This window comes from Globicephala melas, chromosome 3, assembly GCF_963455315.2.
Source record: "Globicephala melas chromosome 3, mGloMel1.2, whole genome shotgun sequence".
In the NCBI taxonomy this organism is placed as follows: Eukaryota; Metazoa; Chordata; class Mammalia; order Artiodactyla; family Delphinidae; genus Globicephala; species Globicephala melas.
Genome location: NC_083316.1, coordinates 13,967,329 through 13,991,921, shown reverse-complemented (window position 1 = coordinate 13,991,921; position 24,593 = coordinate 13,967,329). Strand labels below are relative to the sequence as shown.

General features: G+C 46.1%; 1 protein-coding gene across 1 annotated transcript in view; it reads left to right on the top strand.

Annotated features, from left to right (window-relative positions):
• RETREG1 (reticulophagy regulator 1) overlaps positions 1-24,593 on the top strand; it is a 131,625-nt gene that overhangs the window by 15,650 nt on the left and 91,382 nt on the right. Inside the window, exons 2-3 of the mRNA XM_030856597.2 lie at positions 17,183-17,289; positions 23,025-23,055. Coding sequence (XP_030712457.2) covers positions 17,183-17,289; positions 23,025-23,055 — 138 coding nt within the window. The remainder of the gene's footprint in view (positions 1-17,182; positions 17,290-23,024; positions 23,056-24,593) is intronic.

The window sequence follows — 24,593 nt, the reverse complement described above, 5'->3', positions numbered from 1 at the left end:
GTCCTTGTTGTTTCTCTGTTTTATATACAGTATTGTGTATATGTTATCCCAAACTCCTAATTTATCTCTCCCCCATCCCCTTTGGTAACTATAAGTTTGTTTTGTCTGTGATTCTATTTCTGTTTTGTAAATAAGTCCACTTGTATCATTTTTTTTAGATTCCACATATAAGTGATATCATATGATGTTTGTCTTTCTCTGTCTGACTGACCTCACTTTTAACAAGTCAGGGTTGCATTGTTGTTCAGATCATTATTGCGGCTCCCAGGCTCTCAAAGTGAGCGTGGGGTGGTGGTCTGTGACCTTCACTGCTTCACCTACACACTCGTTGTGTTTTATTGATTGATCCTTTTCATATTAAGAAGATAAGGAAATGTTCACTGTGTTAGTTTGCCTTCTTCTATTGGGGTGAAAAAGGGTTTTCCTAATGATGAAATATCAAGTTCTTACCGCAAAGAGGTCTTCTCAGGACCAAATTTGTGGCTGTCATTTTGCATCTCAACTCATGGTTTGAATTCCTGTGGGCTAAGCTTAAACCTGAGTAATTGTCTTTTATTTTCTCTTTGCCAGTTTCCTTATCTTTTTGTATTTATTCCGTGTTATAGTGGACATTTAAGCTCTCTCAATTGCTTTTTGGACTGAGATATAGTAGAAATACGTACTCTCAAAGGCAGGCTAGTGTGTGTGTGTGTGTGTGTGTGTGTGTGGCGGGGTGGGGGGTTAAGGAGGAGGGGTGAACTAGAGGTGAACTAGCTTCTAGCAAGATGAGCCCAGTTAAAGGACTTAATCTTCTGAGCTTCAGTTTCCTCATTTGTCAGAAACAGCAAGAATTGTGGAGCGAGCTGCCTCACGTCTGTGGCACCCCGGCTGTGAACTCATTCGGGCCAGAGCCCTTGCCCCGTGGTTCTTTTTCCGAATCACAGTTTCCCACTTAAAAATGTTCCATTAAATTTTATATTACTACTTGTGTGTGCTATATACTGAAAGTTAGTTTTAAAATCACAAATTGTAAAAGAAGACATTAAAATATTACTTTAAATAAAAATCACTTCTTAGGTGCTGGAAGCCTGATTTGCGAATTGCCTTGCACTTCCAGGGCCAGGTTCCACTAATCCACCGGACAGGGTGGTTTCGTTATAGGGGGAGCTCGCTCCTGCCCGTGTGTTCACACGCGCCCTCCATCTGAGTGGGTGGGAGAGGCTCTGCTCGGTTTGCTCCTCAAACCCTGCCCAGGGGTACTGGAGGTCCTGGGCTTGGAGTCGGGGGACCCTGAAGAATTGACAGCCATCAAAGGAGATTCATTCTCATCTCAAGTTTACTCTTGGTTTGGAATGTTCCAGAAGCACAGTCTGGGGAATTTCGAGGACTGGGGTCCACGAGGCAGCTACCGGTTCTCTCTCATGCCTTGCGCGTGGATGCACAGGCATCTCTGTCTCTCTCTCTGTATTTCTGTCTCCACTTCTGTTTTCTCTTTTGATTGGACCCATAGGAAAGAACCAGAAAGGGTTTTCCGACCCGGATGACACAACAAGTCTTGGGCCTTGAGGTGGCACTGCCAATCACAATCCAGCTGGACAGTGGCCATTGGCACGTGGGCCCAGAGTGGGCCTTCCTGAGTCAGAATACTGGTGCCCAGATATTTGCTGTGCTTTCTCCTGCGCCTCCGGTTTGGAGGTGGAGTTTCCAGGGGTCGTGGCTCCCTGTGCACTGGGAGTGATGGCCTACATCCCCCATCCTATGCCAGCGACTAGAAGGACATCCAGTGGACCTGCACACACCCTTTTTATTTTTACTCGAGTTTTGAAAACATTTCCCACCCTGCGTTGGTCAGGCAGCCACACCAAGTAGGATTGTAATCTCCAGCTTTGACTGACCCCTTCCTGCTGTTGCCTTTTGTAGGGACAGACGCCCACGTGTGTCATCACTGTTCTGCCCCCTGAATGTATCTGTGGAAACTGTGATGACAAGAGTCCACATCCCGTTCTGGGTGTTATGTGGGTTTGGGGGAACATTTTGGCATCCAGTAAGAAACGTAGGTGATGTTCTTCCTGGGACGGCTACTGGATATGGCTTTCCTGATAGTAAGGGAATGTTTGTGTGGGGAGGCTGCTTGCCTGTGTCTTAGGGAGGCTGTGTTCATAAACGGGGTGACCCTGGGTCAGCCCTGCTGACCCGCACGGCTTTGGTACACTGATAAAGGACACTTGATCTTGGCCTTCCGATAAGTGGCCCTCCCAGGATGGCAGAATTACTAACTCAGTGCTCAGTCTTGATGTTTTGGACATTTGAAACAAATTAGATAGCTGCTTCTCTGCATTGTGTGTTCGTTTGGATTTAGTGGTGAGTGTATAACTTACTGTCCAATCCTAAGTATGCCGGACAAGGTGTCAAGCAGGATACTGTGGTCTCTCGGATCTGAAGTCACCTGTTTGTTCTAATCCACACAGTTTCTTACCGTTTGTTCAGCTATTTCAGCCTTGGTCTCTTTGGCAGCCTGAGAGAATGTCTCATTTTCTAGCAGGGAGTTTAGGAGAGACAGGATGGTCCTCAGCTCTGCGGGGCTGACCGGGCCAGCTGCAGGCTCGTTCACCTTGACGTAGAAGTGGACCTTGTGGTGGTCAGTTCAGTCCAGACCCTTGGCTCAAGGGGTGTAGAAGCCTCAGTCCTAGTTCTGGCACATCGTGGCCTCAGCCTGGGAGGGAGAGGGTCTGGGCTGTGCGAATCTTGTTGCCGAGCCTAGCATCTTGACAGGGAACGGTCCTTCCAGGAGGCCCATATCTATGTGCCCGTGATCTTGGACAATGTGTATTAGAGTGTGATCGGGGTTCTTTCACCTGGAAAGGGATTGGCTGGAACTGGGGAGGTAGAGCCCTGGCCAGGCTTCCCATGAAGAGGGGGAGGAGGGTAGGGATGGGCTGGACCAGGCCAACCAGCAGGGCAGAGCCGAGGTGGGGTGGGGGCCACGTGGAAGCAGCGGGGCTGAAGTCCAGTTGCTTGCATCCTTGGGTTTTCACAGTGAAGGAGCTGGAGGCACAAGAAGATCATCGACAGCTGTGGCAACGCTGCCAGTCTTGGAACTGCACAGTGGCTGAATTCCTTTTGGGGGACCCTGGACAGGGTCAGGTGCATTGGAATGGGGTCTTGAACGGAATGTGGATGTGAGCTGATGAGTGGGTGACCACAGCTGAATGGGCATTTAAAAGGCAGGAGCCCATATGACAATTGCTCTTTCAACCCTGCTGTCTAGAACATTCTGGTGCTTCAGATTGGTTGGTTAAAGTGAGATGCCAAGGGACTCCATACATGGTGTGTAAATAGGGAAATGGACTTGGAGTCAAGAAGACCCAACTCTTTCAATTAGAGGCTGGACGGTTTTAGACAAATTGCTCTAACCTAGTCTATTTATGAGTGTATAATTTCCACATATTAACTTCATCGGGCGGTGCAGGAGCATTAAATGAGATGAAGATGTAGAAAACAAACTTATGGTTATCAAAGAGGAAAGGAAGTGGGAGGGAGGGATAAATTAAGAGTATGGGATTAGGGGCTTCCCTGGTGGCGCAGTGGTTGAGAGTCCGCCTGCCGATGCAGGGGGCACGGGTTCGTGCCCTGGTCTGGGAAGATCCCACATGCCACGGAGCAGCTGGGCCCGTGAGCCATGGCCGCTGAGCCTGCGCGTCCGGAGCCTGTACTCTGCAATGGGAGAGGCCACAACAGTGAGAGGCCTGCGTACCGCAAAAAAAAAAAAAAAAAAAGAGGGTATGGGATTAACAGGTACAAACTACTATACACAAGACAGATAAGCAACAAGGATTTACCGTATAACACAGGGAACTATATTCAGTATCTTTTAATAACCTATAGTGGAAAATAATCTGAAAAAAAAATGTAACTGAATCATTTTGCTGCACACCTGAAATTAACACCTGAAACTAACACTGTTGTAAATCAATTATACTTCAACAAAAATTGCGAGGTCGATGTGAAAATATCTAGCAAATGGTAAATCCTCATTACGCCTCAGCTTCTTTCTTTCTCAGGCATGCCCATAATGGTTCATTGAATTCATTACTGTATGTCTGGCCCCCGTACCCCCTACCCAAGAGCTAATCTTCTTAGAAGCCTCTTTAACCCCTGCCACTGTGTCTTGTACCCAGTGTATGCATTTATTTATTTATGAAGGAAGAGGCCCCAAGTTCAGCTTGGATTTGGATCAGTTGTGAGGTATTGCTTCTAGGTTTACGGTTCATGGACTCAGAGAATGTTTGGATGGGAAAAGCCTGGGGATATCATTGTAGCTCAGTGTTTGCAAACCTAGCTATTAACACGTAGATTTCTGTGCCTCACCCAAAGGATTCGTCTCTCCCAGGTCCAGAATGGAGCCCAGGAATCTGTATTTTGAAAAAGTGTCCTGAGTAATGTGATGGTCAGTCAGTTTGGGGAAGGACTTATCTAGCCACTGTCCACTTTACAGATGAAAATACTGAGGCGTAGAGAGGAGGATGGAGGTGTTTCTTAACAGCTGTGTGTTTGGGGCCAAAACTCAAACTCTGCAGGTGCCACTGGGCAGACACACAGTATATATCTCATTGCCATTTGCATACAAACCCATGTAAACCAACCGGGCTGCCATGACAACAGCTGCTTGACCTCGTATTTATTTCTTTTTCCCCCTCTGTGCGTCTGGGTTTCACTGTCCGTTTTCTGTACACTGCCACCCCGCCGTCATCCCTCTTACCCTCCTGTGCTCCACTGCAATGCGTGACTTTGATCAGATCTCTTCTTTCTTCTTCTAGCTCCTTTCTGTGACGGAATCTTGGAGTTAGTATTTAACTTACTGGTAACTCAGCCGGAAGGGGCAGCAGAGGTTGACTCACCCAACCCTGCTTGGAAGTCAGCTTCTACTGAGCTGCGGTGACCACCTGGGACAGGTGTGAGGCAAGGTGGATGGGCAGACATTATACACTAGGTGGCGCTAAAGAGCCCACCGCATGGCCCGGTGCTCCTGACTTGATTTGCCTGTGGCTTTTCTCTTAATTCCATTGCAGAGCTGGGGTAAAGCAAGCCTGATTTCGCCTTGCCTTGACCTCAGATGGACTTGGTTCCACTCCAGCTGCGCCCTCGCCCCTCCCACTCTCCGGGCTCAAGAACGCAAACTCCCCGCTGCTCCTCCCCACTGTCTTGTGGCTTGTCCAGCGTGCCTTGCTGAGCTGGGCACGTTCCCTGAATTCACTGGATTATCGCCACCGGTTTCTACTGGAGCCAGCCCGACTCGGACCCTTTCTGGTTGCTGCAGTGTGACGCCTCCCTGCCTATGGGTGGCTTCCAGAATTTCTCACCTCCCTCTGTAAAGAAGCTCGCCTGTTTATTTTTCTTCATGCTTCTCACCTCTCTTGCTTCTAATTCACTTTTCTGGTCATCACAACTAAAGAAGTACTTCTCTGGTGAAAAAAAAGAAACGCCTTCGAGTTTGACTTAGTCTCTGATTTGCAATGAATCGAGTCATTATTTTGCTCCATTGCATGATTACCCTCTTTTTTCTCAGTTATTTAAAATCGTATATTTTGTTGATTCCTAAGAAATATATCCCCCTTCTCCTTGACATACCTTCACGTTTACACAGGTTTGAAATTGGGATGCATTTTACAATTCAGAGGGTCATAGCTTATTTGCCAGCTTCTTTTCCCCCTTAGTGGTGTATAGTTTAGTTTCACATCGTGTCTTCAGACAGTATTTTTGCAGGATCTGGATAAAAGACCAGGAAAAATTGAAGCCAACTTCAGAGAAGATTCAGAATTTTGCGATATTAAGGAAGATGGCTGCCAGTATGCCTAACACTTGAGAAGAGGACGGAATTATTTTCCAGAAAGATGTGATCTGGACTTTGAACAATGTTGGATAAATCATATGAGGTCCTTCTTTTGTGATTAGAGCCACCATAACATTAAATAAAGCCAATGTACACGAAGGACTCTATCTAGGCAGAGTCATTGGTTCTATATATTTCAGTAAAGGAGAACTAAACCTCCTTTTTAGATCTCTCTTTTGAAAGAGCTACAAAGCAAACACTACAGATTAATTCCTGCATGAGAACTATGGAGGGTTCTAGTGCTTTTGTCCGTAGACTTCCTTTCTCTGAAGACAAAAATGTGTGTTTTAGCTGCTGACAGCCTTCATTTCATAGTACAAAGTGGGTTATGCTTTACCCAGAAATGAGGGTTAGCTTTTTACACATGGGATTAGCTAAACATCCCATGGGATGTCCTTTTCATCCCTTACCAGAGAAGTTGCTCTGTTTGTTTTTGTGAACTATCCCTTTCTTTGCTTTTACAAGAAGTTTATCCTGTCGAGCCATTTAATTTGGCCTTGCAAAACTTATCATGAAGTAGTGGAAGATTTAGTTGGGCTTTCCTCGTGTATCAAATAGATACACAACTAGTCGAAAAAAAGTTTTTTAGAGATTTATAGTTCGCCGTGGAGCGGAGGTCCACAGAACATCACTCTAGTGCTTTCGTCTCCTTCTCCATCGTGTAAATTGTCCACATAGCCCATCCCGGGGCTTCCTTCCTTCAACCCCAAGCCCCACGCACACCTGGCATCCTGAAACCAGTAAGGGACCAGGAAAAGCCGTGGCCTTGAATGATTCGTGCACAGAAAGCTGAGACGATGGGTGACCTGAGTGTAATTTAGTTTCCTTGTGAAGCATCTTCGTGGAGTGGGTGTCTAGCTCTCCTGTCCGTGGCTTATGGGCAGCGAATGCAGACTGGTTTGATGTTAGTCAAAGCCCATAATTGTTTTTAAATTTATTTATTTTATTTTATTTATTTATTGTTTTTGGCTACATTGGGTCTTCGTTGCTGCGCACGGGCTTTTCTCTAGTTGTGGTGAGTGGGGGCTATTCTTCATTGCGGTGCACGGGCTTATTACAGTGGCTTCTTTTGTTGCGGAGCATGGGCTCTAGGCACATGGGCTTCAGTAGTTGTGGCACGCGGGCTCTAGAGCACAGGCTCAGCAGTTGTGGCGCACGGACCTAGGTGCTCCGCGGCATGTGGGATCCTCCCGGACCAGGGCACGAACCCGTGTCCCCTGCATTGGCAGGCAGACTCCCAACCACTGCTCCACCAGGGAAGCCCCCAAAGCCCATAATTTGTTGGAAAAATTTTCTGCTTAAAATCACAGCCCATTCCAAAATGGGCATCATTTGGGGGCTCCTCTGTTCTTTTTTTCTTTTACAATTAGTCGAGGGTCTACCCTTACAGTTGTTTAGATTTTCTCTGGATCCCTACCTGTTTTCCTTATACCCTGCCTTGGCTCTGAGCATACAATTGGGTCTTATTCCTTAGCTGGCCCAGGTAGCAGAGTAGAGACTAGTGGCATAAACCATCCCAACAATACCAAGTGGGCTCTGGCTGTTGGTGACTTGAAAACTAGATTAAAATTCAAAATGATGGAACCGAACCAGAGAACGAGAGAAGAAAGCATAGAAGAAAGAAAAAACAGGAAGAAAAAAGCAAATAGACAAATGTATCCAATATAAAAATGAATCAGAAATGACGCTATACAAGCATGGCTAGAAATCATCCGTGGACTGTAATTATCACAAGCTAAACATGAGTCAGCTGCTGGGTAATGTGGTTTTTTTTTTTTTATTTTTGGCCGCGCTGGGTCTTTGTTGCTGCGCGGGCTTTCTCTAGTTGTGGCGTGCGGGGGCTACTATTCGTTGCCGTGTGCGGGCTTCTCACTGCGGTGGCTTCTCTTGTTGTGGATCACGGGCTCTAGGCGAGCAAGCTTCAGTAGTTGCAGTACGTGGGCTCAGTAGTTGTGGCGCATGGGCTTAGTTGCTCCACGGCATGTGGGATCTTCCCAGACCAGGGATCGAACCCACGTCCCCTGCATTGGCAGATGGATTCTTAACCACTGTGCCACCGGGGAAGTCCCAATGTGGTATTTTTTAAAGCAGTCATCCCACTGGGATATAGAATTGGACACAACTTGCTAAAAGAAAGTGTGCACATAGTGAGTTGCAGCACTTTACCTTCCCAGTAGCAGCTAGACCATACAGTATGTATTTATAGGACAAATGGGTATTCTTACATACATATGGTTTTATATGTGTATGAAACTTGTATATAATTTTATATATTTATATATAGCATATAATTGTCATACGTAATGTTTACCTACCACGATATGTATGTGTATATTATAGTTGTCCTACATAATGTTTACCTGTCTTGGTTTCCAAAGTCTTGATTACCCCTTGTCAGATAAATGTTATCTTACATCAGCTAAAAGAAGTACATGTAACTGTCTTAGTAAACAGAAATGATATTTTAATTTAAAATGGTATTTTAATTTAATTGGTTATAAAAAGCCCATCTAGCTGCAGAAAGATATTTACAAAAGCCGGAAGCTTAGGAGTTCGTAGTGCTTCTGAATGTGCCCACTTCCAGGATCTGCTGATGCGGGCGCAGGTCCCTAGTCTAACTGGGAGAAAAGCAAGTGTCCATGGCCTTTTTATTGAACTAAAAGTGATTTTAAGGAGAAAAAAGGCCTTTATAGGGCTGGCTAAATGGACATGTGAGCTACGCAGTCGCACAGACCCTGGTGCTCAGAAGGCCCTGCACTTGGGGATTAATGCTCTGAGGCCGCCGTCTTGTAGTTCTTAGTGCTTCCATTGTTGAATGTGTGTTTTGTCAGTGAAGCTCAACAGGATGCTGACACACACGCTGGGAGCGTGGGGCCTCAGCTCACGTGTGAGGCCTCCTCCCGGGATGGGCTTCTGGGCGCCAGCCCTGCCCACCCTCCCCCTCTCCACCCCACCCTACATGACTGCCCTGAGTCCTCCGCCCAGGGCCGTGGCCAGGTTGCATCGGTAGGGGGAGGCTTGTGTTCCACTGTGACCGCCCGCCCCTCGCTGGGGCCTGAGTATGAGAAGGGTCCTCCTCAGGCACAGATCACCATCCCCCCCCCCCCCCCCCCCCCCCCCCCCCCCCCCCCCCCGCCAGCAGCGCCTCGGTGAGCAGAGTGGCGAGCAGGCAGGGGCCTCACCCCACCCCACCCCCCGCCCCGCCCCGGATCCAGGTCCCAGACACGCCCTAGAGTCGAGGCTGCAATACTGTGGGGAACTCCTGTTTGTTGTGGGTTGGGCCTGCAGTCTGGTGGGGAGGGGAAGTTGACTTCTGCATCCCCAGCGAGGTCTCTGCATTTTCACCTTGCACCGGACCTGGAAAATTACGTAGCCCCCCTGAGTGAGAAAGATGCCTGTCCACAGCCGCCCCTCTTCAAAGTCTGTACTTCATCATTCTGCTTCCCATGACCTCATGGGCATCGTGCAGTGTGACCACAACCCGTCTCTGAATAATGGTTCTGCAGCATTCAGGAATCCTCTGGCCACCTGTGTGCAGCCATTTTTGCTTCAAAATTCCCCCCGTGGGTGAGGGGGTCACCACGTGTTTCTGTGAATTCTGTGAAGGGCAGATCGGCAAGGTCACCCTGGGGCTTGGATCAGGCTGTGCCATGGGATGTGATGGGCAGGTCCTAATGGTGTTTGGTTCTTCTCCTGAGAGCTATTCTATATCTCAGAGTAATTCTCAGCTTCCGCCAAGCAGATCAGCACTTACAGGCACTCAGAGATTAGGAATGCGGCAGGTTTCAACAGGCGTTTAAGAAAATCTCTTATTATGTCTTTGTGGGCAGGATGGAGTAACGTGGATGGAATGTAGCGGCAAACTGGATGGCCTGTCATATTCATAAAGTGCTGATTAATAAATTAAATAATAGATTAAATAAATAGATCATTTAATAAATTAAATAATAGATTAATCTAAATTAAATAATAGATTAAATAAATAGATTATTTAATTAAATAGATTAAATAATAATATAAAATTATATAAAAATAATATAAAATTAATAATAGATCACTGTGGGAGTCACAGGGCTCCAGTACCGATCGATCTCCATCCACCTCCAGCAGTGTAGACGAGGACAGATGACACGCAGATCTCAAATGTGTGGATGTCATGATGCCGGACAGGAGAACAAATGTGATTGATGACACCATTAAGGGCTGTGGGTTTGAATGACGGACCATGTCAAACAAGAACCAGTGTAATAGGACATACTGAGATTCAAAAGTTGCATCAGGAAAATAGAATCCTTGAGGGTTTTAGCTGCCTGTAAATTCAAAATAAGCCAGTATGCTGATAGAGCTGTTAAAAAAAAAAAAAAAAAAAAAAAAAGGCTGCGCCCAAATGAGTTAATCAGTTGAAAACCTAATGACCACACAAAATCCTGCACGCACATTTTTAGAGCAGTTTTATTTATAATTGCCCAAAATTGGAAGCAGCCAAGATGTCCTTCACGAGGTGAATGGATAAATGGTGGTACATCATATGACGGGATATTATTTGATAATAAAAAGAAATGAGCTATCAAACCATGAAAAGACAGAGGAACTTAAGTAAATACTTAGTGAAAGGAGCCAGTCTGAAAAGGCTACATACTGTATGATTCCAACTACATGACATTCTGGAAAAGACAAACTAGTAGATACAGTAAAATGATCAGTGGTCAGCAGAGTTTATGGGGAGAGAGGGAGGCATGAATATGTGGAACACAGGGACTTTTAGGGCAGTGAAAATACTCTGTATGATACTATAATGATGGATGCGTGACATTATGCATTTGTCAAAACCCGTAGAATGTATTACACAAAGAGTGAGCCCTACTGTGATCTGTGGACTTGGTTAATAACATATCAACATTGGTTCATCAGTTATAACAAATGCAAGATGTTATAACACTGAAGCAAGATGTTCGTACTAGGAGACACTGTAGGTGGGATGGGAGGATGGGGGAGGAGATATATGGGAAGTCTCTGCACAATCTACTCAATTTTTCTGTAAACCTAAAACTGCTCTAAAAAATACAGCCTATTAATTAAAAAAAAAAAAAAAACAAGACTGTATAGGTAGAGCTATGGAATCCAGAACAAATGGATTCAAGGCCCCTCCTGGTTCCCCCCATCTGTAGGGACCAGATGCCCGGTGGGAGCATTTGGTCTGAAAGGAGTCACACCTGGAGCCTGGCCAGAGGAGGGATGGGACGCCTGAGGAAGAGGTGAAGGGACCAGGGATGTGTGTCCTAAAGAGGTGTGAACATAATCCTCGCTTTCTGCAGTCTTGGTGCTGGTGGCTGGTGTCTTTGAGGAGTGCTCCTGGCATCTCTTCAGTCAGTTCATCACACCCTGAGCAGACATACTCTTGAAAATTGGTGACAGCCCTTCCAGCTATTTTCATGTGATAACGGGAGGTGGAAGAGGCAGGAGCTTGTGTCTGGGAGGTATTTAGCAGAGTGGTGAGAGAGCTGGCTTAGAGCCAAGCTGTCTGGATTCCTGGATCCTGTCTGGATCCTGGCCCTGCCTCCCCTGATCTTGGGGCCTTGGGCAAGTTTCTTAACCCCTCCCTGCTCATCTGCAAAATGGAGTACCTTCCTCATGGGATTGTTATAAGGATGAAATGAGGGAATACATTAAATGATGTCTAGAACCGTGCTCGCACTCACTAGACATCAGCGGTTTTATTCACTGCAATGTGGTCTGGAGGGCAGAACTAGCGCCGCTGGGTCAAGGGAAGCCAGCCTTAAGGGCACTTTCTCACTCTTCTGTTTTAGCCTCTGCACTCTTGCTGTTCTCTGTGCTTACCGTGTTCCCGACCTGGAATGCCTTTGGCCCTTTCCACCTGGCAAAGTCTGACTGCTCTAGGGAGGCAAAGCTTAAACACCTGCCTTCTTTCGAGAGCTCACTCTGCCTTCCTTATGCAGTTATCGGCCCTCTTTCCTGCTCCCACACCCTTTTGGAAAGTATTGATACTTGGGTTAAAACATAGTTGTTCACTTGTCTGCTTCCCGGCTTCGCAGGGATTTAGTCATCAGTGTGTCCCTGCTGCTAGCCCGGTGTCTGATAATCACTGGTTATGGAATGAAAAGGGAATTTCGCCTTCCCCCAGTAATAAAAGGATACAGTAGGAAACTGGATGCCGAAGACATGCTGAGCTCCCCGATATGAGATGTACTTCAGTAGAGATGGGTGATTCTCACTGAGGGAATCATGGTTTGCATGAAAGTGTAGTCTTTCTCTGAGTGGTACCACAGAGCGCCAGCATCAGAATTGCTTACGGCCCGCAGACAGGGATTTTTTTTTGTGATGTCCTATGAGACAGTTTTCATATAAAAGAAAGATTGGTTTGAAACAATTCCATTCAACTACCTTTTAAAAAATAAATTTTGATTAAGGTTGAAACCCTTGTTTTTCTTTGAGCTTTCAATTTTAGCTAACATAACTTACTATTTTGTTTATAAATCGATCAAACTTTAACAAGCATTTTCAAGAGAGTCTTTGGTGAATGACTGGTTTTATTAAAAAGTTTCACTATACTCCCTTCAACATTTTAAACTGCATTTGTAAATTTTGTATTTTCCCTGTCCCTTTAAAGTACTTTATTATCAAAGGTTACTAAGGTTATACTAAGAGACTCAGGACCCAACCTGATTAAGCTTCCACCAGCCAAGATGGGCCACTTGATGGTCAGTGGGATGAGACTGCAGCGGGCTGGAGCACAATAACACTAAAAAAAAAAAAAGTAATGACCCAAACCAACTTTGTTGCCTTTAGGGGATACTAAGGAACTGTCTCATTATCTTGAGGGCTGGTAAATAAAGAGAAAGAATCAAGCGTTGATCCTGCCTTTCCCGTGAGATCCGTCTCTTCCGGTCATCAAACATCGATGAAGGGGAGTTTCTCTTTATAGATGTGACCCAGCAAAAACCCGTAGCAAGAATGAAGGGCTCCTACCCCTGGGTAGTCCCTGAGGAATCAATGCCAGGCAGTCATCATGAATGGCTGCTAATGTCACAAAAATAGAGACACCAGACAGTATGCGCCTCCTGATGGGAACACGCACCTCCACCTATCATGTAGCTCTATAGGAAAAAAAACTGAACCTAAATCTGGTCAAGACTCTAGATGCAACTGTCAACTTTTCCAGTCTGCAGAAGGGGTAAAGGAAAATGTTAAACTAAACCACAAGGATACAGGGAGTGATTCTCAGACTCTGGAAAACTTTACTGGACAAAACGAGTCTGTTTCTTCCACAGAAATTTTCAGCAAAAATAGATAAATAAATAAAGGAGAAAGAGCAAGAGAGATAGAGAGATGGGGGGCGGGCAGGAGACCTATAAATTACAGGAAACTTAAAACTCACCTCTATCCATTTCAATGTATGACTTTTTCAGATTCTGTTTCAGTCTTTTACTCTGTGTGTGTGTGTGTGTGTGTGTGTCACGTGTGTACATGTGTGTAAAGGATGACTGGGCAAATGTGAATGCTGACAGGTATCTGATGACATTAAGAAAGTAAAGCAATTTTATTAGGTGTGATAGTGGTATTGTTGTTAGGTTAAAAAGTGCTTTTTTGTTTTTGAAGATAAATGACAACATTTACAAGTTAAATTATATGATGCTTGGGGCTTCCCTGGTGGCGCAGTGGTTGAGAGTCTGCCTGCCGATGCAGGGGACACGGGTTCGTGCCCCGGTCCAGGAGGATCCCACATGCCGTGGAGCAGCTGGGCCCGTGAGCCATGGCCACTGGGCCTGCGCGCCCAGAGCCTGTGCTCCGCAACGGGAGAGGCCACAACAGTGAGAGGCCCACGTACCGCAAAAAAAAAAAAAAAAAAAAAAAAAAATTATATGATGCTTGATATTTGCTTCAGATAATTGGGGTGTGTATGTGGTGAGGGGAGCTTGGTGGGTGGGAATATAGAAGAAACAAGATTGGCCATGAACGGAGAACTGTTGAGGCTGGGTTTATTATACTTTGGTCTCTCTTTTTGTATACATTCGAAAGTTACCAAAATAGAAGTTTTTTAAAAAATGACTTTGTCTAACAACCAAGATCTCCCAATATTAGGCAGTTCCTGTAAAATAAATAAACTCATAGATGTTCCTAAGATTTAAATTTCAAATCACAACTCTAAATTATACTACATATTTTAAATTGGAGCCATGAGACGAATTACCGTAGGCAGTAAAAAATAATTAAAACACCAAATACGTGCAGGTTTTTCTAAGTACAGATTATTACTATTAGGACTTAGTTTCTCAGACATGTCTGTGCTTAATTCTTGGGCTGCAAAGATGCTCATCTACCAAGGAGACATGCAGTCCCATACAGGTATGGCATTACCATCCCAAGTAGTTGTTGGGTTTGCTTTCTCGTGTGGTTGAGGATTCTTAATGACCAATGAGACCCTTGGGCAAGATGCCAACTATACCCTGGCCCAGGGAACACGGGGGTGGGGTGGGGTGGTGGGGTGCGCATCCCCAGTGCTCTTGGGAGTTGCTATGGCAACGTCCTCTAAAGGAGGGTTTCTGGCAGCCAGGGCGGTGGGTCAAAGTCCTGTCATTCCATAATTTTTCTATTCCTGGAAGATTGTAATTTCCACTAAAAGAATAACTAATGACCTTCATTGCTTCAGTTGGTTTTGCATTTCTCTGGTTTTTAAAAGATACTTAAATGGCTTCCTGGCTAGCTCAGAAGACCTTTAGACTTGAGGGAACTTTCTCTCCTAGGGTTTTGCCTGACTCTGCCAAGAAGGCTAGTCTAATGAAACATACGAATCTAACAGTTGCAGATTCCCTCCAATGCAATGGGAGTCACACTGTGAGTTACAGCTCACTTGTGGAGTCACTTTAGTGAGCCAGAGTCAGCATTTAAAAATATAGTGGAATTGGAGGAAAGTATCAGAAGGCATCACACATTTGTAAGGATAAACATTATTTTTGAAACTTCGGTTTCATCTGTTTGTATTTAGAGGTAAATGGATTTCTTATGGTGGATCACTATCAAAAATTTTGAAAACTGCCACTTCAGTGTGAGGTGGGGAAAACAGAGAGGCTGGCACACAGACAAGCGCAATCATTAATCATAAACTGACAGTGAGGAGGTAAGCCAAAAAGAAAATAAATACCAAGAAACAACTCGGGTTAAAACAAACATAAGAGCTCAAAAATAGAGCAAGCGTTAGACCCATAGTGGAGGAACCAGTTATCGTTACTGAAGATGTGGATGTTGGCATCGTGGGTTGTCTTTTAGGTCTGCTCCTTCCTCTGCATATATTGTGCACCATTTATTCCTTTCTGGTAGCACAGTGCCTGGCGCAGTGTAGGCCCCCATAAATAAATGTTTATTGACTGTAAACACTAGTAATTAGACCGCCTGTTTAGGAGGATCCAGCGGGGGAAGACCCTGGGGTCTGGGAATCTGTATTTTAACAAGCTTTCCAGGCAGCCAAGCTGCTGGCAGTTGCAGACCAATATTAAAGAAGCACTGACCTATTCTGCCCACTCTGGCCCAGGTCACACGCACAGGTAACATTACAACCAGACATGGAAATTGGGTTGTCCACATTTTGGGAGAGGTTTTTTTTTTTTTTTTGGTGATACGCGGGCCTCTCACTGTTGTGGCCTCGCCCGTTGCGGAGCACAGGCTCCGGACGCGCAGGCTCAGCGGCCATGGCTCACGGGCCCAGCCGCTCTGTGGCATGTGGGATCTTCCCGGACCGGGACACGAACCCGTGTCCCCTGCATCAGCAGGCGGACTCTCAACCGCTGCGCCACCAGGGAAGCCCCTGGGAGAGGTTTTACCCACAACTTCACCAGCATCTCACGTTGACCATTTCTCATCAAGCACATTGCATAACCTTCTAGCAGACGTCCTGGCCTCCGTGCTTCCTCCCTACTCCACCTCATCCTCTCTGCTGCCCCCAGGCCTTTTCCTAAACCACTCATCATTTCATTTACCTACTCTATGCCTTTGGCTTTCTCTCTGTTGTCAGTAGTGACGACTGAACTCCCTACATATCCTTCAGGGCTTGCCATAGTCTGCCCCCAGCCTGGCACCTCAATTTCTTCTCTCTGCCAGTCTCCCAACTCTCTTGTTGTTTATCCCTCTGCTTCCGCAGGGGCCATCCCAGACCACTTGCACGCCCCAGGCACACCTCACCCTTGCCTGGCTCTTATCTTCCGCTCATGTTGTGTCCTCCAATTGGAACAGCTTCTGTTTTCCTCTGAATTGCATCCATCCTCCCAGACCAAGTTCAATGCCACTTTTTATAAATCTTCCCTGATTTGGAGCTAATCATTTCTCCTCCTTTGTTTCTCTTTGCTCTTTGCTCGTGTCTTGCTATGGCACCAAGACTCATTGCCTTGGACTTTTGTTAGTGCAGCCTGTGTTCATCTCTCTGATGAGGAAGTAAGTTCCTAGAAGGCAGTATTCATGTGTTCTTTGCTTCTTTATACATCCCACACTGCCTTACAGCTAGTATTAAATGACATTTCTGTTAAATTGATTTTTCTGAGTTATGATTACACCAAAGTCAATATTAATTGGTAGCTTAGCCAACTAACTTCCGTAGAATGGGCTTCAGCCTCTATATGAAGGCTCAGAGCTCCTTGTGACTTCCTTGCCATTGCATTCCTTTATAAACCCCATCAAAAACAAAACAAGACAAAAAGTACTGTAGGGTCTGTGTGCTGTTCGTGATAAAGAATTCTTTGTTTTCCTCTGGAGACGAGGTGGGCAGATAGACAAAAGGGCAGTGATCTTAGAAAGGGCTAGCAAATTGGATCCCTAGTAACTGCTGTTTTTAAGAGATTGGTGGGGTGGGGGGTAGGATTTAAAGAAGTGGATGTGGCATAAGAGAAAACCGTAAGACAGAGGACAGCAAGTAAAGGGCATCTACTCCAGCTTCTCTTGTGCGTGAAAAAACCCTGCTGCTCTGCCTTTTTAATTTTAGCCCATCATGATTCTGCTCCAGGTCAGTTCTGTTCCATCTGTTAGCAGAGTGATATTTGGGCCATACCCCAAATAGCAAATCTTCTGCCCAGATTGGAGGTTAGAGCAGAAAGGCTGGCACAAAAGTCCACATGGCTCCAGTGCTCTTACTTCCCTGACTTTGATGCTATTAAGTAGCTTTCATGTGGTCACGTTGAGGGTGCTTTTGACAAGTGAAATCATTATTGAATGTATTTTTTGTTTCTGTGGCAGAAAGTAAACCTAGTTTTTAAAAAAAGGTACAGTCCTCAAGTTGAAATAATGATTTGTCTGTTTTTGCTGTGATAGGTTCCTTGCACTGACTCCATGGAGAGTGTATCACCTGATTTCTGTCATGATCCTTGGACGTGTTATTATGCAAATAATAAAGGATATGGTTTTGTCTAGAACAAGAGGTAAGAAAACTCAACATTCATTTTTATGGTATTTAATTTTCTAGACCCTGAATGTTTGACCTTTGTATAGGCAGATTAACTGAGCAGTCTTTGAAATGGAGCAAAATAACAGATTATATAGGGAACGGGTACGGTTTAGGGTACAGTTTAGGGTACGACAACGGTTTAGGGTTAGCGTACGTGTTAGGGTACGGGTTAGTGTTAGTGTACGGGTTAGGATTAGGGGACGGGTTAGGGTAAGGCTTCAGGTAAGGGTTAGGGTTAGGCTTAGGGTTAGGCTTAGGGAACGGGTACGGTTTAGGGTACAGGTTAGGGTACGACAACAGTTTAGGGTTAGCGTACGTGTTAGGGTACAGGTTAGTGTTAGTGTACGGGTTAGGATTAGGGTACGGGTTAGGGTAAAGCTTCGGGTAAGGGTTAGGGTTAGGCTTAGGGAACGGGTATGGTTTAGGGTACAGGTTAGGGTATGGCACTGACTTTTCTATTTTGAATGTTTGTTAAATATTATTTTTAAATTTATTAAATTTATTTACTATTTATTATTTATTTAACTGACGTTGTCCATAGTCATAGCTACTGCTGCTGGGCAAAAGGTTTGTGTGTGTTGGTTTCTCTTTTGGCTCTAAGTGCCGTTATTTTAAATACCATTTTGGTATTCAAGTAGGCTGCAGTGAGGATAACAGTTAAATATTTATTACATCCCACGTGATGAAACTGGGCCATCGGAAAATGGGCTAGTTTATATAAATTTTTTCTCTGCCTCTGTGGAGAAAAACAATAAGTTCAGGGCTTAGAAACAAGTAACGGTTAAATTCATTTTTAAAAATGAATTGAAAAATAAATTCGTTTTCAACACCAAATTTTTCAAAAAATTCAAGTGAGAACTTGAATTATTTAAAAAAATGTACTTCAGGTTTTCTGAGTAATATAACTGTATCATTAATCTGAGCCAGGCTTTTCCATACTTGGAGGAGTTTCCTTCTACCAGGGTTTGAGCTAGTTTTTGTAGATAGACAAAAATCCCTGCTTGGAATAATTGAGCTCCATGAAATTAAATGAAATAAGATTGATTTGATCAAAAATAGCTAAGAGGGGGTTACAGGGAAGCGGTTGATTCCACTAAAAGTAGCCCCAGATGGAGGGATGATTTTGGTAGGGCTCCATATAGGTGGACGCACGTAAGAGCTGTCCAGGGCCCGAGCCCTGGCGGGGATACTGAAGCTGCTTGTGGGAGGCACCCTTTCCTCCCTAACACTGACCCTGGGACCAGGGCTATAGGCTGTTACGGATGTACCATCGTCTGTTATGGGTGTACCATCAGAGTGTTCTGTGGTGCGCTTTAAATCTGGTTTATATTTTAAGTCTTTATGGTTCTTAAACTAACTCATGTGTAAGCCATTTAGAAAGATTGTTCTCCATGGGTGTGTTTCAAGGTTTGAAGGTGTTCCCTCCATTCACTGTTCTGGGAAGGTGAACAGGTGGGTTTTGTCCGGACATTGCTTTTCTTGAATCTGTAGGTTTAGTTCATATTCCTGTACACATTCTTCCTTCTCTCCCTCCCCTCCTCCTCCCACCCACCTCTTTCCTGTTTCAGAGAACAGACACCTAACTCTCTGCCTTCTAACCCTAACAGGCACCTGGCCTGCTACTTTCTGTTTACGCCAGATGTGTTAATTCTGCCTAGAGGTGGGACATCTCCGAGCTGTAGGGCTTTGTGCTGGGGTTGGTGAGATCAACGCATGGCGATACCTGTGTTTCTGCCTTGATTCATAACTGATAAGAGGAGAACCTGTTTCTCTCAAATAGACTTGGTAACATTTTCACCCTCTAGGAGCTCCCTCAGAGGAATCTTAGAAGAAATAGCCACTTAACCTATTTTACCTGCAGTCATTCTAGCTCAGTAGGGCAAGGGACCTCACAAAGCAAGCTGAGCATCTCGATGTTTTCAGTGGTGTACAAATTTGGTCCCAGTCTGGGCACAAGTTTTAAGGAGCGGAAAAATGGGGGGGGGGAGGATGAAGTGGAAAGACGTCGTGACTGTCCTTCTCTGACTCTCATGAGGACCATTCCCTGCATTGCCTCACCAGCTTGACGTTCTTGCAAACATGCAACTTTCATATTAAGTTGCAGGAAAGCTCTCCACTGCAAAGATTCAGTCCTTTAAAAAATTCGGGTGGTAGGGTGGGAAGAATACCAGTCTTCTAGAGCTAGTCGGCTCCACTTCTCAGCTGTGGAGAGGCCCCGTCAAAGACCGCATTGGTTTCCTGTGGCTGCAGTGACAAATTACCACAAGCCTGGTGCCTCAATACAACAGAAGTGTCTTCTCTTACAGTCCATAATCAGTATCACGGGGCCGAAACGAAGGTGTGGGCAGGGCCACGCTCCCGGATTCCTTGAGCATCCCAGCTTCTGCCGGTTGCTGGTATCCTTGGCTTCTAGGGCATCTCTCCAGTCTGTGCCTCCTTCTCTGCCTGTGTCAAGCCTCCCTCTGCCTTCCTCTTGCAAGGACACTTGTGATTCCATTTGGGCCTCACCTGGATAATCCAGGGCAGTGTCCCCATTTCATAGCCCATAACTTCGTCACGTTTGGTAAATCCCATTTTCCATATAAAGTAACATGTTGCAGGTTTCGGGGATTAAGACCCGATACCTTTGGGGGCCGTTATTCAGCCTCCTACATAATCCGAACCTCTTTATCCTGTGAAATGGCAAATCCTCCTTATACCGCAGGGTTGTCTAAGGGTCAGACAAGAGCGTGAAACAAAAGCACCTCAGTCAGTAACGGGCCCCTCTCTCCAGCTCCGATCCGCGACCGGAACAGCATGGGTCTGTTCACCCATCAGTCGGCCCATGTGGAGCGCCTTCCTCTCACCGGTGCCTCTCTGCCCGAGTCCACCTCTCACGCTCCAGCCTGTAGGGCAGGCGTTTGTCACAGGCCAATCTTTCTGTCCAGGTTCTCACCGGGGGACATTGCTCTGAATGCAGTGTTTCTACTGCATGAGGAAACAAGGAGAAGCAGGACTCCTGGCCGCGCTCTCCCAGCGCTCCCAGTCTGTGGCCGAGGCCGCGCTGGAGCCTGCGTCGTCCTCTGCAGTCGAGTCTTTTAGGACAAAGGCCCATTGAGCCCCATGCGTGGTCGGCAGAGCCTGGCTTTGCAGGCCCTTCAGCCCAGGGCCCTGCAGTGATGACCTGGTCTCTGGGAGGCGCAGAATCGGCTTCAAGTTGGATCCAGATGCGGGGATGGTAGCTCCATGGCTTCATCCAGAACCGCCGGGCTCTCATGAGCTACCCTGGCCCTACGGCAGGAGCAGTGAGGAAAGGACCCCCAGGTCATCTGGCCCCTCGCCTCTCCGCCAGCTTCCCCGCCTCCCGCAGCATTTTTGGATGAAGGGATTAAGACTCTCTTGTTAAGATTTAATTGTACCTCTCCTCTCCCTCCATCATATCTTTAATACCGTCTTAGGTACTTAATACGAAATAGGTGAGCAGAAGTGTGGCGACACCTTCTTGGGACTTAATCGTTGCGAAACCCAGGGACCCCCTGTCTCTGGTTTCTGAGTCACCAGTGTGGACGCCCTCGGCTGTGATGGATTTCTCTCTCACGGCCTCGCTGTTGTGCCCTTGACTGTGTGCTCCCCAGAATTAACCCCTTCCTCTGGGCTCTGGGGATGCTTCTGCGGTGTGGGAAACTCCTCCTGCGGCCTTCAGTTTTTCTCGACCCCCTTCTCCTTCTGTCTCTTTGCCAAAGAACCAGTAATTTCCGCACCCCGCTGTCTTTGAGATGCTCTTCAACGACTGTGCTGGGCAGTGGAGGAGGGCTCAGCAGGTTCCTGCACGCCACCTGTGGAGGCGTCGCCAACTGCTGTCCCTTTATGCCTCTCCTCCTGCCAAATCTACACTATCCATTTGATGCCGCCTTCCGGTCGCAGTTGAACGTGGACCCACCTGCATTCGTGGCCTGTGAACTGTAGGCCTTTGTGCCCACGCCATGCTCTGTCATTCCCGCTTGTGCCCTGATGGCTCGTGTGAAGCCCGGCTTCGGTCCCCGAGACCATCCCTGCGCCTTTGACCTTAGCCTTCACAAGTTCTGTCTCCAGCCCCTGCAAGGCTGGCAGTCAGTCCTCGGTGCTTCCTCCTGTCCAGCCCCACCCCGGCCCCTCACTCCCATTGCACCAGCTCTGTGACCCCAGTTCAAGCGCGCCCCTGCTCAGCCTCTTACACTGCACCGTCCTCAGCCCTGTGCTGCCCCGCCCTGGTCTACGTTCAGCTCTTGAGGCGCTGCTGTCCTCACCGTTATAACGTCCTCGCCCCCTTAGCCAGCAACTGTACTCATGTTTCCAATGCTTTTGTTATAATTAACACAATATTATTCAGATTTCAGGTGTACCACATAGTGACTCAGTATTTTATACATTGTGAAGTGATCACTGCAGAAAGACCAGTTACCATCTGTCACCATATAAAGTTGTTACAATATTATTAATTAGATTCTGTATGTATGCATTACATCCTCATGACGTATTTATTTGATAGCTGGGAGTTCATACCTCTTAATCCCCTTCACCTGTTTTTGTCTATCTCCCCACCCCCTCCCCTCTGGCAACTATCAGTTTGTTCTCTGTATCTATGAGTCTGTTTCTGTTTTGTTCCTTCACTTGCTTTTTTAGATTCCACATATAAGTGAAATCATACAGTATTTGTTTTTCTCTGTCTGACTTATTTCACTTAGCCTAATACCCTCAGGTCCACCCATGTTGCCACAGATGACAAGATTTCATTCTTTTTTTATGGCCGAATAGTATTTCATTGTAATATATGTATACACTGCATCTTCTCTGTCTGTTCATCTAGGCAGAAAGCAAAAGCAGGTCACTTGCACAGTTCTAATAATCTGATAAAAGGATGCAAGCAGTTTGGAGAAACTTTTTCCTGTGGCTGAATTTTAAGAAGAATTTATCACACGCATCTTTACTAGGGGACGCTGAAGAACAAAAGGGACAACATCTTTGGCATTTGTTCGATGGAAAAAGCAGAAACCACCTCTTGGCCGTTTCTTTTCTTGAACTTCATTAAAGCTGGTAGCGGGGAGTATAGTGTCAAGGCAGAGTCCAGGGAAGAAAGTCATTGGAGAATTAAGAAAGCAGATGGGATCTAGGTGTATGTGTGTGTGTATATATAAACGTTGATTTCCTTTGAGCATAGATATAAGCTCAAAACACCTAAAGAATGAATAGATAAAAATCTCCTTTCTCAAATAGCAGTTGTTTCAGTTCTCCTTTGTCAGTACCATTTCAGAGTTCCCCTCAAATACCACCTCTGTTATTGCTGCTTTCTTGACCAGCCACATTTTCTCTCCTCCCTGAACTCCCACGGCTTATGTTTCTTGTAGAGTTCCTGCACCACCTACCTCGGTTCAGATTTGCTTGAGTGCGGGTTCGGTCTGCCCCATTGGACGGTACAGTCCCTGAGGCAGGACCATGTGTTATATGGTGCTCCGTCTTCCATGCTTCCTATCCAAGTGTTTTGCATATAGTAGAATCTCAATGGATATTTGTGGACAACTTGCCTGAATGAGTTATGGTAGCAGAAGTATACGCTGTATGAACTGATCGTTTCTAGAGTTTTTTAAGATCCAAGCGGTCCATTTTAAACAGCTCAGAATATTTCTAAGTTGAGAAATGCCTCAAGAGGAAAATACCTCCATTAACATTTCACATTTACTTCTCCTATTGCAGGTGCACAGTTGTGGAGAAGCTTCAGTGAAAGGTAGGGAACATCCTTTTCATGTTATGGCTAACGGAGGGCAGGTGGGAGAGGTGACCAGGCCGCCAGGATGCATCTCTGAAACCATAGTTTAGTGACAGGATTGATCATAGTAATCTGCAAGAGTGGGAACATAAAGAAAAATACAGTCGAAGTGAGGGCGAGGATAAAATCAGGACTCGTTCTAGGAAATGGTTCATGTCTTGCTGTAATATTGGGCCGTGTGCACGCGTAAGAGTCGTAATGTGTGAGGATGGGGGCGGGGGAAGATGGGGGTGTTTTCCTTGGGGATTTCCTCTCAGACCTCATTTTGGAGCCTGAGCAGCGTGCTGTAGTGGGGGAAGAGAAGGGCAGCCCCAAGTCCCGGAACTCTGCAGGAACATTCCCGAAGGCCGGGCTCCGAGAACCCTGGGGTGAGGAGACGAAGAGTAGGGGTGAGAGGCTTGTAGGTGGGAGGGTGCAGCAAACGTCCGCAGGGCTCTGGGTTCCTTGTGCGGCCACAGGCAAATGAGTCCCCTTTTCATTTGCCATCCCCCATCCTGAAGTAAAGGCTCTCTTCTCACCTGGAAGAGAAAAGAGGTGGGGCAGGTGACGAGAGGATCAGAATTCACATCACCAGCTGTGCATATGAGAAGTGGAAAAGTGAAGAAAATGTAAGGGTCAGTATTCCAGTAAAGTGAAATTTTGTAGTTATTTATTTGTTTAAATTCTGCCTTAAGAATACCCTTGTATGACTGAAAGAGGGATGGTTCGGCGCTCGACTAACATCAAAGTGGGCATCATGAGGTGAAGGCTCACAAAGGAAACAAAGTGATGTCTTTAAAAATCCACGAAAAAAACCATAACCTGGTATATAATGTACTCTTTTTTTTTAAATACATTTATTTATTTTGTTTATTTATTTTTGGCTGCGTTGGGTCTTCGCTGCCGTGCGTGGTCTTTCTCTAGTTGCGGCGAGCGGGGGCTACTCTTCGTTCCGGTGCGCAGGCTTCTCATTGTGGTGGCTTCTCGTTGCAGAGCACGGGCTCTAGGCACGTGGGTTTCAGCAGTTGTGGCACACGGGCTCAGTAGTTGTGGCGCACGGGCTTAGTTGCTCCGCGGCCTGTGGGATCTTCCCGGACCAGGGCTCGAACCCGTGTCCCCTGCATTGGTAGGCGGATTCTTTACTACTGCGCCACCAGGGAAGCCCCTATAATGTGCTCTTAGAGGCTGTGCTCATGAAAATAATGCTTACTTCAGGTGTAAAGGCTAATTCTATGAGCAGTCTACTTCTGCGTGCTTGTTCCTTCATTTTGGAGCCCAGATTTTCATGGGCAGAATGTAAACTTGCCAAAGACTCAGCAGAGGGAGATATTGGCTATAAGAAGGGAAACCTGATCCTCTAGGCACAGACCCACCCCTGGCCTGGCAGGCCAGCTCCTGGCTTCCGTCCTGCCCCTGCAGACACACTGGGCCTCCTTGGATAAGTGACTTAAGCTTTCTCTGCAGGTGTTTCCCCATTTGTCAGGTGAAGAAATTGAGCATGCTCCCTAATTCTGGTT